General features: G+C 41.9%; 1 protein-coding gene across 1 annotated transcript in view; it reads left to right on the top strand.

Moving 5' to 3' along the window:
- Nucleotides 1-493: 493 nt before the first annotated feature.
- Nucleotides 494-13,069, top strand: part of KIF13B (kinesin family member 13B) — a 186,663-nt gene continuing 174,087 nt past the window's right edge. The window contains exon 1 of the mRNA XM_082842622.1: nt 494-619. Within this exon, the coding sequence (XP_082698748.1) occupies nt 565-619 (55 nt within the window). The 5' untranslated portion in view covers nt 494-564. The remainder of the gene's footprint in view (nt 620-13,069) is intronic.

The following is a 13,069-nucleotide window of genomic DNA, read 5'->3' as shown; positions in this document are numbered from 1 at the left end:
AAGGTCTTGACTGGAAGGGGGGCAGGGGGTGGGTTGGGTAACCTGTGGATTTATGAAGACCTCCAGAAGTGACTTTTGACTTGTCTTGAAGGCTGATTTCAGCAAACACGGCCGGGAGGGCAATCCAGGCAGAGGAAATAATTTGAGCCAGGGATAAAACACTAAGATTGGCAGGAAATGAGTCTGAGAGAGGTCGCAAGGTCTCCAGTGCCATCTATTCAACTGTTTGTTTTCAGGTGAGACATCAGCTCATCGACAGCTTACGTCTCAGTACTAACTGTAAAGGTAAGTAAGAATTGCGTAGAAACAGAGAGGTATTTACAAGCTCCAGAGAGGGAAGCGCACCGGACCTATGCGGCTCTGCCCGCGACCACCTACAGGGACTACAAGTCCCGTCATGCAGCGGGGGCGCCGCCGGGAGCCCCGAGTCGGCCCCGCCCCTCCGCAGGCCCCGCCCCGGCCCCGCCCCTCTCGCCCGTAGCCCCCTCCCGCCCGGTCAGCCCCGAAGAGTTGCCCGGTGGCCGCGGCAGACGGAAGCCGAGCGAGAGCCTCGGCGGCGGCAGGATGGGGGACTCCAAAGTGAAAGTGGCCGTCCGGATCCGACCCATGAACCGAAGAGGTGAGAGCCGAGCGCGCCTGGGGCCGCCGCGGCGGAGGCGGCAGGTGCTTGGCGCGCCCTTCCCTTGGCCGCGGCCGCCGTGTGGGGTCCGGCCGGTCCCGCCCCTGGAGTCCGTGTCTGGGCGGGGTGGGGGGGCGGCCCGCGCACCCCGAAACCTCGTCGCCCGTGCCCGCCCCGCCTGCTCGGGACGCCCCTCCCCTGGCCCGCACCGCGTCCCGGGGCGCCGCGGGCCCCATGTCCCGGCCCGCTGCCCCTTCCGCCGGCGCGCCCGCCCCGCCGCCCTTTTGCCCTCCTGTCTCCCTGCCCTTCTAGGAGGGCGCCCGCGCCCCTGGCTCGCTTCCTCCTTCCCCACCCGGCCCCTGGTCCCGCGCCTCGCCGCGCCCCCGCTCTCGGCCCGCCAGCTGTCAGCGCGGCCCCCGCCCTGGGGTCCTCATCCTCCGGCCTGGCCCGGGACAGCCGGGGACCCCGAGGCCCCATGTCGGTGGCCCGGGCGCCCCGACCCCGCACTTCTGTGGCCCGTGGCAGGAAGAAGGGCAGGGAGTTGGGGTTACTTCTGAGAAAGCAGTCTAGTGCAAAAGTCCTTCCTCTTGGCTTTTCACTTTATATTCCTTTAACCTGGATTGTCATGAAGACTTGTAAATCCTTTGATTGAACTTGGGTAGAGGAGTTGCCCTCCCCCGACCCCCCGCTTTTTCTTGACTGTTAAGAAAGTTTTGTTTTTGCTTGAAGTCATCTTCGTCATCTCTCAACAATAAATAGATTAGGTGCCAAGATTCTTGTGAAATTGTATCTTTCAGACATTCTCTCAATTCTGCAGGGAGGGTAGAGAAAGCAGATAAACAGTATATTTTAAATCCTCTTTAGAGAGTCAAATGTAATGGAGAAAACCTGACTCAAGTTAGAGGAGGTGGGCCGGGCCTTGGCTTTAATGCTTAACTAGCAGCGTGACAGGGCAAGTTACTTTAAGTGAGATATATTGGAAACACCTCCTATATATACCAGGTGATACTAGTGGGATCATTATAGTCCCAGGAAATGACTTTTCAGCTGAGAAGGCTCTTAACTAATGCGAATCATTCGTGTAAGTACTAGAATCATTTTCTCAGTCATTTTCGCAACTTCTTTGTTTGTAGTTGTTGTTTATTTATTTATTTTATTATATTTATTTTTGGCTGCGTTGGGTCTTCGTTGCCGCGAGCGGGCTTTCTTTAGTTGCGGCGAGCAGGGGCTACTCTTCGTTGCCTTGCGCGGGCTTCTCATTGCGGTGGCTTCTCTTGTGGAGCGCAGGCTCTAGGCACGTGGGCTTCCATAGTTGTGGCTCGCAGGCTCTAGAGCGCAGGCGTTCGAACCCGTGTCCCCTGAATTGACAGGCGGATTCTTAACCACTGCGGCACCAGGGAAACCCTGTAGTTGTGTTGTTTAAGTCTGTGTAGAAATGGAGTTGCTTTCTAGCTGTCTTTGCTGTCTTTGGTATATATTGAGGTACACAGTTCAACAGGATAACATGCTTTCTAGGTTTGTCCTCTTGGAAGTTTTTTTTTTTTTTTTTTTTTTGGAGTTGGTGATTCCTCCTGTCCCTGCTTGGCTTAAGGCTGTCAAGATGACACAAGAATTTTCCCTAAGAACTTAATTACTTTAAGTTCTCAACGAGTTCACGTTTTGGGTCTTCAACCTTTGCCTCATTAATTCCATGCTCTGACAAAATGAAAGAACTTAGATGAACTCTGACAGTTTCCAAAAGCTTCTAGTCCTCGAGTGTTCAGGCAGCTTTATTTCAATTCACTTCAAGTTTATTACCATCACAGTGATTAAAAAAAAACAAAACAAAACACCAAGCCGCAGAAAACACAACTTAGCTGGGATTTGATTCTGAAAGGATGATTTCGGCACATTAAAAAAATTTCCTATTCACGAAAAACTTGGGAAATGCCAGTGCTAAAAAGAGGCAGCTAACTCACCACCACCAAAGACCTATCTTGGATAATTAAAATTCTTTCCTCTTTCCCCTCCCCCAACCTTGAGTTTCAGTTTTCCAGGGGAAGCACTATCCTTTTTACTTATAAATTGACATTGATTAGATTGTAATAATTGTCAGTATCAGAGGTTCAAGGGGTACTTAGAATAATACTTTTAGCTTTGGAAAAGATGTTAGTTGTCCCTTTGGCTGAACTCATTTTAAAATTAAGGTTTATGCATAGATCCATTACCCTATAAGTAGAAGCGTGTTGTTTGTGGTATACTGCCTTCTGATTCATTTAGTGCTGTCTCTTACCTAGCCTCACATTTCCTGAATGCACATGGACTTTTTTTTTAGTGATTACTACAGATAATTAAAAGTGGTTCTATTTCTATTTTGTCATAAAGTAGTCATTTACATAAATCTAGAGGTTCTTGTGGAATACAATGGAGTGGAATTCTAAAGCCAGTGATTTTTATACTGCTGTGTAGAGTTTGCTTAAAAAGGCTAAAACAAAGTCATATCCCTTTCCGGTAATTTTGAAAAAAATTATTACTGTGACCAATTATTACTTCCGGGAAAATTAATGAATTAAGTAATAGTATACAATTCTGATGAATAGTAAACTTTTAGTCATAATTGTTTCTCCCTTAGCAGGTTAGTGTAGGAAGCAACCTCAGAAATCACTCTTCACAAATGAGAATGAGATGAGAATGGGTTCCTGGGATAATGTAGTTTTACTCTAAAGACTGATAGTTGGAATCACATTAGCTACTTGTTGAGGAAAATCTGAAATTTGCAAGAAGCTTCTAGTGTACCATTAAGTCCTTCATGTGATTCAGTATCTGACTGTGCTTAGGTGTTAAGGTAGATAATTGGTTTATTATTTAACATTTATCATGGAATTAAGAGTGTTTCAGTCTTTTTTGCTAAATTACATGTGGGCTTGGGAAACTTAGTTATTTGAACATTCAGCATTAGGCCCTACTTCAATAATAGCAAGAATTGTAATGACTAATGAATATGCTTTTGTCGGGAATGTTTTTCTTGTTATACATTTTAACATTATACTAAGAAAACAAAAAATAAAAAGGAAAATGTCTCTGACATTCTTTCACCTTAACAATTCACACTCATTTTCTTATTTTCATTCCAGGTCGTACTTACATGCATATGTAATTTTATGTAGTTTTAATACTACAACTTTTGTTTTTGCTTTTCTTCATTTGAAGTATGAACTTAAACAGCTAAAGTAAAAGAGGTTAAGCTTGTTTTGTCATGAGATCTGGGAGTTCTGTTTGCAGTTCTGTTTGTCATCTCTCAGACCTGTACAGCTCACCAGGTAACCTCTTTGTGTCCTGTAAACTGTAAGGAACACCCATTCATACATTATTAACCAGTGAAATTATTAAGTGAGCCGAAAGTTTTACAAGCATAATTGATGGCACTAGTTAGATCAGCGACACTCTCCTGTTCAGGACTTTGATGTTTTATAACTTTAGATGGCTTAAAAAATATTTAATATTTATTGAACGCCTGCCAGGTGTCTACCTTATCTTAATATGGGATCTTATTGCCTTCCCTCAAGGGGCTTCCAGTGTTTAAATATGTATGAGATTAACTATCAAAATAAATAAATCTATATAAAAAGTGTTTGGGAAATATCTTTGCTGTCTACCTAGCCTAAGGTGATGAAACCGGAAATTACATTAGAAATTTAGCTAGAGAGAAAAAACAGTGAAATGGGTTATTTCAGGTGTTAGGAAGCATGGACAATAAATTTATTTTAACAGGTATTTCTCAACGGTTTGCTTTGAATTTTTCAGTACTTGATGCAGTGAAAATCACGGAGAAGAATCAACACAGTGAAAGACATAAAGAATAATGTCTAACTAGGAAAAGAAGTCAGTGCTTAAGTGAATCACAGTCTAGTTTCTCAGTGCATAAGATATAGACGTTAAAAATGAAAATCAAAACCATTTAACAAGGAAGACTTTTTTATGTTAGAAAAAGCAGAATGTAAAACAGTATGTATAACTGTATGGTTGAATCTACTATTATGATTATTACTATGTTAAAAATGTAAACAGGACTGGGCAAGGGCTAGAAAGAAACATGAAAAAATGAGACTGATCTTGTTGGGGGAATTTTATTTCCTAAGAACTTTCTCTTAGTGTTGTCTAGTATTATAATATTCAGTTTTTAAAAGTGCACTTTATGGTTTATGCTCATAAGGAAATGACCGTCACATGAAAAGATAAGATTAAAAGGTAAACACCTTCAGCAGATTGCTAGTTATTAAAAGTACCAGGTGAGTGATAGGGAGATGTAGGAATTTAGAGTGAAGGATCCCTGGAAACCTGGTGATTAGGGGAGTCTTCTTTCTCTGTGGAGGGAGGAAGCTTATGGTGCCTGGTGGGAGGGGTGGGGAGTTGGTTCTCTGAGAAGGAAGTATGGCCTGAGAGCAAAGGCAAGGGGACAGGAATGAGCCAGGCAAGTTTAGGCACAGAGATGAGATTAGTGTGTGCTAACACAGGGAGGAGTGCTCCGTGAGGTTAACTGGAGAAGGCTGAGATTAGGAAGGTCAGGCGGAGTTGCAGGGGGCCCAGAAATCTGGCTTCAGGGTGGCTGGTCCATGTGCTCTGTTTAGCTTTTGAGAACTTCGTGTGGGTCTTGGACATAAGCATGATGGAGAAAGATCGCCAGATCTCAGGGCAAGATTGAAAGCCTGGGTAGGTAACTGATTCAGGGTATAGCTAGAAAACATTTACAAGCGTGTGGTGGAAATGAAGCCATGTGAATAGGAAGATTAAGGAGACCAGTCAAAACCAAGTGAGCAGTTGTGAATCAAAAGACAGGTGAAACTGAGGAAGTAGGAGGAAGCTTGGAAGACCCTGGCCCGTCAGTGAGGAAAACAGGTGATCCTTGGGAATCAAGGTGCAGGGTTGGGTGGGAGAATCTGTTTGAAACAGGAAGGAGTCTTTGACCCTGAGCCCACTGGTGGTTCTTAAGCCTTCTCAGATAACTGGTGTTGGAATTAGGGATGACTGTGGATGGAAATTTCTGACATATTTTCTGAAACAGAAGATGCTTGTTTTATTAGCATCTGCTTGAGATGCTAATGGAGGATGAGACACACATCTATCACAACATTCTTTTGTTTCTGCTGTCAACTCCGTGACTGAAAAATGGGATTGATACATATAGGGCCAGAGGCGTTTGGAGAAGAAAGTACAAGTTTATCAAATCAAATCAAAACTTGTTTGAATTGGCATTACTTTAACCCCCCACCCCCCCATAAAACAATGACTAACGTCAACTTTTCCATTTCTTAAGTTCTGAAGATGGAAGAAACCACTGGCAAAAATATTGGTTAAGCAGATGGATTGAGCTGTTTAGTGAGGGAAATGGGTTCGTTATTGATCTCTATGCTTGCTGATCAGCTTCCCCTTGTGTTCAACAAAGCATATTCTTAAAAAAGCTTGGCTGAGAGAAGCAGTGTAGTCATTAGGGAAGTGTGTGAAACTAACTGGTGTATGGGACATGAAATCCATGACTTAATTGGTCCTGGGCTTTAGCTCTCAGAAGCTGTAGGTATCTTTAAAAGCTGGTAGTAATGAATTCGCCTATTCAATTTAACATGTGTTGATTGAGGAAAAAAATAATAGCTACTTTTTGAGAGCTTTCTGTTTGTGAGCTACACAGTTCATTCCTTTTTATACATTATTCTTCAGACAAAACTTTGAAAGGTAGTTATAGAATTTCTTTTTAACAGAATCTCAGAGAGGTTAAGTAACTTTCCCAGAATTACAAAACCAGTATTTTGGAGCCTGAATTTCACCTATTTTGCCATTAAAACCTGTGCTTTTACTACTCTATCAGACATGATGATCTTTAGAGGGGCGTTGCATTCCTGAGCTTGCGTAATTTTCAAAGATGTGCAGGATATATGAGAAGCATAAGTCATGATCTTTGACAAGAGCTCACTGTCTTGTTGGTAGTAAGATACACAGGTGAATCAGTTATGAGTATAGTACACAAAGCAATGATGGCAGTGCCTTATGAATTAAAGAAATGGGGGTGGGGCTTGAGAATGATGAGGCATGGGTTGAAGGCAATTGACAGGAAGGCATGGCAGGTGGGGTGCACAAGATGAGTTGCTGGACTTAGCAAAACATGGATGTAGGAATTAAGAACAGTGAGGAAGTTAGCTGTAAAAATTCAGACAGCAGGAAGGAGACAGTATCTGTATAATTAACAGTTAAAGAGAGGTTGCTGTGCATCGACATGGTCCCAAGCACTGAACTAGATTATTTTAGGTTAATCCTCACAAAAATGCTAGGAAGAATTTATAACTCATTTTACAGATGAGAAAATGGGAACTTGAACAAGCTTAGCCACTTGCCCCAAATCACATAACTATCAAGTGGAGAAACTGGGGATTGGAACCTGGGCAGTTCAGCTCCAGAGCCCCAGCCCTGAAATTCTGTTCTTTCTTGGAAAAGCTGGAAGAATATAGGGAGTGGGGCATGAGAAGAGTGATGGAAGGTGGCCTCACTGAAGTCACGAGGTTTGTGGGCAGCAGAGGGGTATGAAGAGGGGTGAGGTACAGGCAGGTTCAGAAGGGTCTTGGGCAGGGTTGGAGGAGTGCAGTCACTGTAGGTTTTTTTTTTTTTTTAAGGTAAAATTGGTATGTAACAGTATATTAGTTTCAGGTGTACAAGGTAACTCTAAAAAATGATCACCAGGATAACAATAAGTCCAGTTACCAAACAATTAACCCCCTTCACCCATTTGCCACCCCTAACCCCCTCCGCTCTGTAACTACCAGTCTGTCCTCTGTGTCTGTAAGTTTTGTTTTGTTTGTTCTTTTTTCTTTATATTCCACATATAAGTGAAATCATATGGTGGTGTTTGTCTGATTTACTTCGCCTAGCACAATACCCTCAAGGTCCATGCGTGTTGTCGCAAATGTATAGGTTTTTGAATAGAGCAGTGGCACTGTTAAAGTGATGCTTTAGGAAGGTAAATTAAGCTGTGTCTCTATCTTGCTCACAAGCTAATACATTAGCTTGTTTCTGTTTCATGAATGCTGGAGGAAGACACAGGACTTTTGGGTCAGAGGATTTACGGCGCAGCAGGTGGCAGGAGCGGTTCCCTTTGCCTGCAAATCCCACAGGGGTGACATGGAGGGGTCCAGATGGATGCTGTGCAGGCAGTGGGTTGGGTTGCATCTGAGGAGCATTGAGCTGGGGGACTCGATTGCTTTTACGTGGTAAGCAAGCCTGCTCTTTGTCCTGAGGGTTGCTGGCTGCAAACACATTCCTGAGAGGTGGGTGGGGTAAAGAGCATTTCTGGCCTTGCAGTCTAGACACACCCAGCAAGAACTTGTCAAGGTGGTATGAAAGCAACTGAGATTTGGGAAATATAGGAAGACTGCAAAGCTTCTGGTTTGGATAACTGAGTGAATGAGTGCTGGTGTCTTAACTGAGATCAGAAACGTGGGAGAAGCAGGTTTTAGGGTGGAGGTGTGGGAAATTATGAGCTCCATTCTTGGACATTCAACAATATTTAGTCAGTGCTTATCACGTGCCATGCACTGCACCTACAACTAAGATGTAGTACGTGCCTGGAAGAAACGCAAGAGACTGGTTGAGTTTTAGGTTCTGAAGTGCAGCCAAGCGGATGGATGCAGAAAGCTGTTGTACAGGAGTCTGAAACTAAGGGACTAGAGATACGTGTAGATTTGGGAGTCGTTACTATATTTAGAAGATAGGACATCAAATTAAGGCATGTGTGAAGGACGAGGTCACAGAGGCCAAGAAGAGAGGCATAAGGAAAAGTAATGTGAAAAGTAATGTGAAAAGTAAGTGAAAGTAATGTGGAGGCCCAGGGGAAAAATGGCAGAAGAATAATTTTTACTGAATGAATGAATTGGCGTTGGCATGTTGGTAGTGGGCTGAGAAATCAGTGGGTGTTTCCATATGGAAGCAGTGTGTATACGTGAGCATTCTTCTAAGAGGCTCCATATAGAAATATTGTTCAGTCATAAAAAGAATGAAATAATGCCACTTGCAACAACATGGATGGACCTAGAGATTATCATACTAAGTGAAGTAAGCCAGACAGGGAAAGACAACTATCATATGATATTGCTTATATGCGGAATCTAAAAAAAAAGATGCAAATGAACTTATTTACAAAACAGAAATAAACCCACAGACATAGAAAACAAGCATATGGTTACCAAAGGGGAAGGGGGGAGGGATAAATTAGGAGTTTGGGATTAACATACACACACTACTATAAATAAAATGGATAACTAACAAGGACCTACTGTATAGCACAGGGAACGATACTCAATATTTTGTAATAACCTATAAGGGAAAAGAATCTGAAAAAGAATATATATGTGTGTGTGTATATATATAGCTGAATCACTGTGCTGTACACCTGAAACTAACACAGCATTGTAAATTAACTATACTTCAATTAAAACAAAAAAACTGGGCTTCCCTGGTGGCGCAGTGGTTGAGAGTCCGCCTGCGGATGCAGGGGACGTGCGTTCATGCGCCGGTCCGGGAAGATCCCACATGCCGTGGAGCAGCTGGGCCTGTGAGCCATGGGCGCTGAGCCTGCACGTCCGGAGCCTGTAAAAAAAAAACCAGAAATAGCCAATAGAGAGGGAAATTTTTTTTTAATTAATTAATTTTTGGCTGCACTCGGTCTTTGTTGCTGCACGTGGGCTTTCTCTAGTTGCGGGAGCGGGGGTTACTCTTTGTTGCGGTGCACAGGCTTCTCATTGCGGTGGCTTCTCTTGTTGTGGAGCATGGGCTCTAGGCGCGTAGGCTTCAGTAGTTGTGGCTCGCGGGCTCTAGAGCGCAGGCTCAGTAGCTGTGGCGCATGGGCTTAGTTGCTCCACTGCATGTAGGATCTTCCCGGACCAGGGACCGAACCCGTGTCCCCTGCATTGGCAGGCGGATTCTTAAACACTGTGCCACCAGGGAAGTCCCTAGAGACGGAAATTTTTGAAGTATAGGGGGAAGAGGATAATTATATAATGGGAAGGCCCTGGAGTGCTTAATTTTCTAGATGAGGTAGAATGTGAGGTTATTAATTGAGAGTAAGAAGAATTGAGTTGGCTGGGATCTTCAAAGTAGTGAGTGTCTAGAAGTGTGGTTGAAGGACTTGAACCATAATTTATATCCATTGAGGGCAGTGGGACCATTCCTTCTCAGCTGTTTTTGAGATGTAGTTCATATATCAAAAGTGTATAATTCAGTGGCTTTTAGTGTGTTTGCAGAGCTGTGCAACCATCAGCACTGTCCGACTCCAGAACATTTGCATCATCCCAAAGAGAGACTCTCTCGTTAGCAGTCGCTCTCCATCCATACCCACACCCTCCCCTTTCCCCATAGCCCCTGGCAGCCACTAATCTACTTCTTGTCTCTGTGGTTTTGCCTTTTCTGGACATTTACTATAAATGGGATCATACAGTATATGGACTTTTGTATCTGCTTTCCCTTGGCGTAGTGTGTTCAGGATTTATCCATGTTGTAGCATGAATCAATACTTCGTTCCTTTTTAAAGCTGAATAATATTCTGTGATATGGATATGCTGCATTTTGATACCCATTCATCAGTTGATGGGCATTTGGCTTGTTTCCATTTTTTAGCTATTAATGAATAATGAACATTTATATATAAGTTATTGTGTATTTTCATTTCTCTTGAGTATGTGTATACATGGAAGTGGAATCGCTGGGTCATATAGTAACTCTAACTTTTGAGAAACCGCTAAATTGTTTTCCAAAGTTATTGCACCATTTTACATGTCCACCAACAATGTATGAAGTTTCCATATTACTGCCATCCTAGTGGGTGTGAAGTGGTATCTCATTACGATTTTTGATTTGCTTGTCCCCAATGTCTAGTGATGTTAATTAAGCATCTTTTCATGTAATTAAGCCATTTGTATATCTTTTCAGAGATCCCTATTCAAACCCTAGTCTTATTTTTAAAATTGAGTTGTCTTTTTATTATCGAGTTCTAAGAGTTCTTTGTATATTCTGAGTACCAGTCCCTTAACAGATACATGATTTACAGATACTGTCTTGAATTTGTGGGTTTCCTTTTCATTCTTTCAGTGGAGTCCTTTGAAGCACAAAAGTTTTTCATTTTGATGTGGTCCAATTTATCTGTTTTTTTCTTTTGTTGCTTGTGCTTTTGATTTGATATCTAAGAAACCATTGCCTAACCCAAGGTCATGTGGATTTAATGCCTATGTTTTCTTCTAAGAGTTTTATAGTTTTAGTTCTTTTACTTATTTAGGACTTTGATCTGTTTGGTGTTAATTTTTGAATGTGGTGTGAGGTAGAGGTCCAATTTTGTCTTTTTGCATGTGAATACCCAGTTGTCCCATCACCATTTGTTGAAATGACTATACTTTCCCCATTGGATTGTCTTGGCACCCTGGTTGAAAATTAGTTGACCATAAATGTGACAGCATACGTCTGGATTCTCAAGTCTATTCCAATGATTTATACGTCTGTCCTTAGGTTAGTATCACACTGTCTTGATTACTGTAGCTTTGTAGTAAGTTTGAAATTGGTGAGTGTAGTCCTTCTACTTTGTTCTTCTTTTTCAAGATTGGTCTGGCTATTCTGGTTTTGCCTTATAAGTTTTTAAATACCTGCTTTCTAACCCTCTGAAGTTGATTGGTTTCTTGAAAATACACATTTTATGTTTTGGGCCACATAAGATTATTTCAATTATTTTGGTATTACCCCATCAGGCATCGTGTCTTGGATCTTCCTTCATTCCTCAGTTTTTTCTTTAGCTGTATTAGAACTCCGTTATATTTTATCTTTTGTTTATTGAATAGATTCTCATGTTCACTGGTAAAAACATAAAAGTAGGTGATTAGGATATTTTATATATCTCTTACTAGAAAGCAAACTACCAATTGGTTTTTTACCTCTGTGGCATCACCTAATTTTCTTTTACCTTGGGTCAGTGGGTCCCAAGCAACTTGTAAGTGTAGTAAAGAACTATAAGTCTTATTCCCTATTCTGCAAGTAAGAATACTACATTCCAGTTGGGAAAACAAGTGCTTCATACATGAAATATGAGTTATGAATATCATCAGCATGCATAGACATGTAAAAATATTAGGCACATGACACAATTTAGTTGAAAATAGAACCATATATAGCATGCAAAATTTTCAATTTAATTAAAATGTGACTCTTACAAATAATTTACTATCTTCCTTTTAAAAATGGACCCTAGTGAATTTAACAGTAAGTTATAGCTTTTTAGGAATGTGACATAGGTAAAGGGAGGTTCATTTATATTTCTGAGTAGTAGATTTTGTTTGAAAATTACTAATAATTTTCTGGAGAATTAGAAAAGCAGGTTACTGAATGGGCAACTCAGAATTATTTTGTCCACACTGAGAATGATGCATTTCCCCAGATGGAATATGAGTTATATAAAGGGAGTCTCCCACGCCCCACCTATCTTTGACTATGATGTCATTGAAGAAAGAGCCATAGCTGATTTATGCATTGAAGAAAGACTTGTTTCAAATTATTATTCACTTTTACAAGGTGACTAATTTGCTGGCTGAGTAAGCTGAATTATCAGCTGTTGATATTTTATTCACCTTGAGGAACTTGACCTAGAAAAAGATCCTGTTTGGGAAATAATATGGGATCTTTAATGTTAGTGGACTAAATTAACTTTCTTTCCTTCCTCCTTTCTTTCTTCCTCTCTTTCTCTCTTTCTTTCTATTTTTTTAAAAAAATATTATTTTTGGCTGCATTGGGTCTTTGTTGGGTCTTCGTTGCTGTGCACGGGCTTTCTCTAGTTGCGGCGAGCGGGAGCTACTCTTCGTTTTGGTGCGCAGGCTTCTCATTGTGGTGGCTTCTCTTGTGGAGCATGGGCTCTAGGCGCATGGGCTTCAATAGTTGTGGCTCGCAGGCCCCAGAGTGCAGGCTCAGTAGTTGTGGTGCACGGGCTTAGTTGCTCTGCGACATGTGGGATCTCCCTGGACTAGGGATAAAACCTGTGTCCCCTGCATTGGCAGGCGGATTCCCAACCACTGCACCACCAGGGAAGTCCCTCTGTTTCTTTTTTAAAGGACTCGTGAATACATCAAAGAATTCATGATTCTGAGTACTATAAAGCTTGATTAGTCATGACCTAAACTTACAGCACTACTTAACTCGAAGATCACTCTGGTTTTTTATTGGTTTTCAGACATAGTACTAATTAAATCCCAATCTCATAATTTTAGGCTTCACTGAGAATAAACTGTTGTCCATATGTTACTTATTATAATAATGAGTATTTAGTGCTATTTTTTATTGTGGTAAGATAGATATAACATAAAATTTACCATCTTAAACCATTTTTAAGGGTACAGCTCAGTGGCATTAGGTACGTTCACATTGTTGTACAACCGTCACCACCATCCATCTCTAGAACTT

This window comes from Leucopleurus acutus (assembly GCF_964270905.1).
Source record: "Leucopleurus acutus genome assembly, chromosome: 7".
NCBI classification, from domain to species: Eukaryota; Metazoa; Chordata; class Mammalia; order Artiodactyla; family Delphinidae; genus Leucopleurus; species Leucopleurus acutus.
The sequence above is the reverse complement of the archived record's forward strand: the minus strand, read 5'-3'. Positions and strand labels throughout refer to the sequence as shown.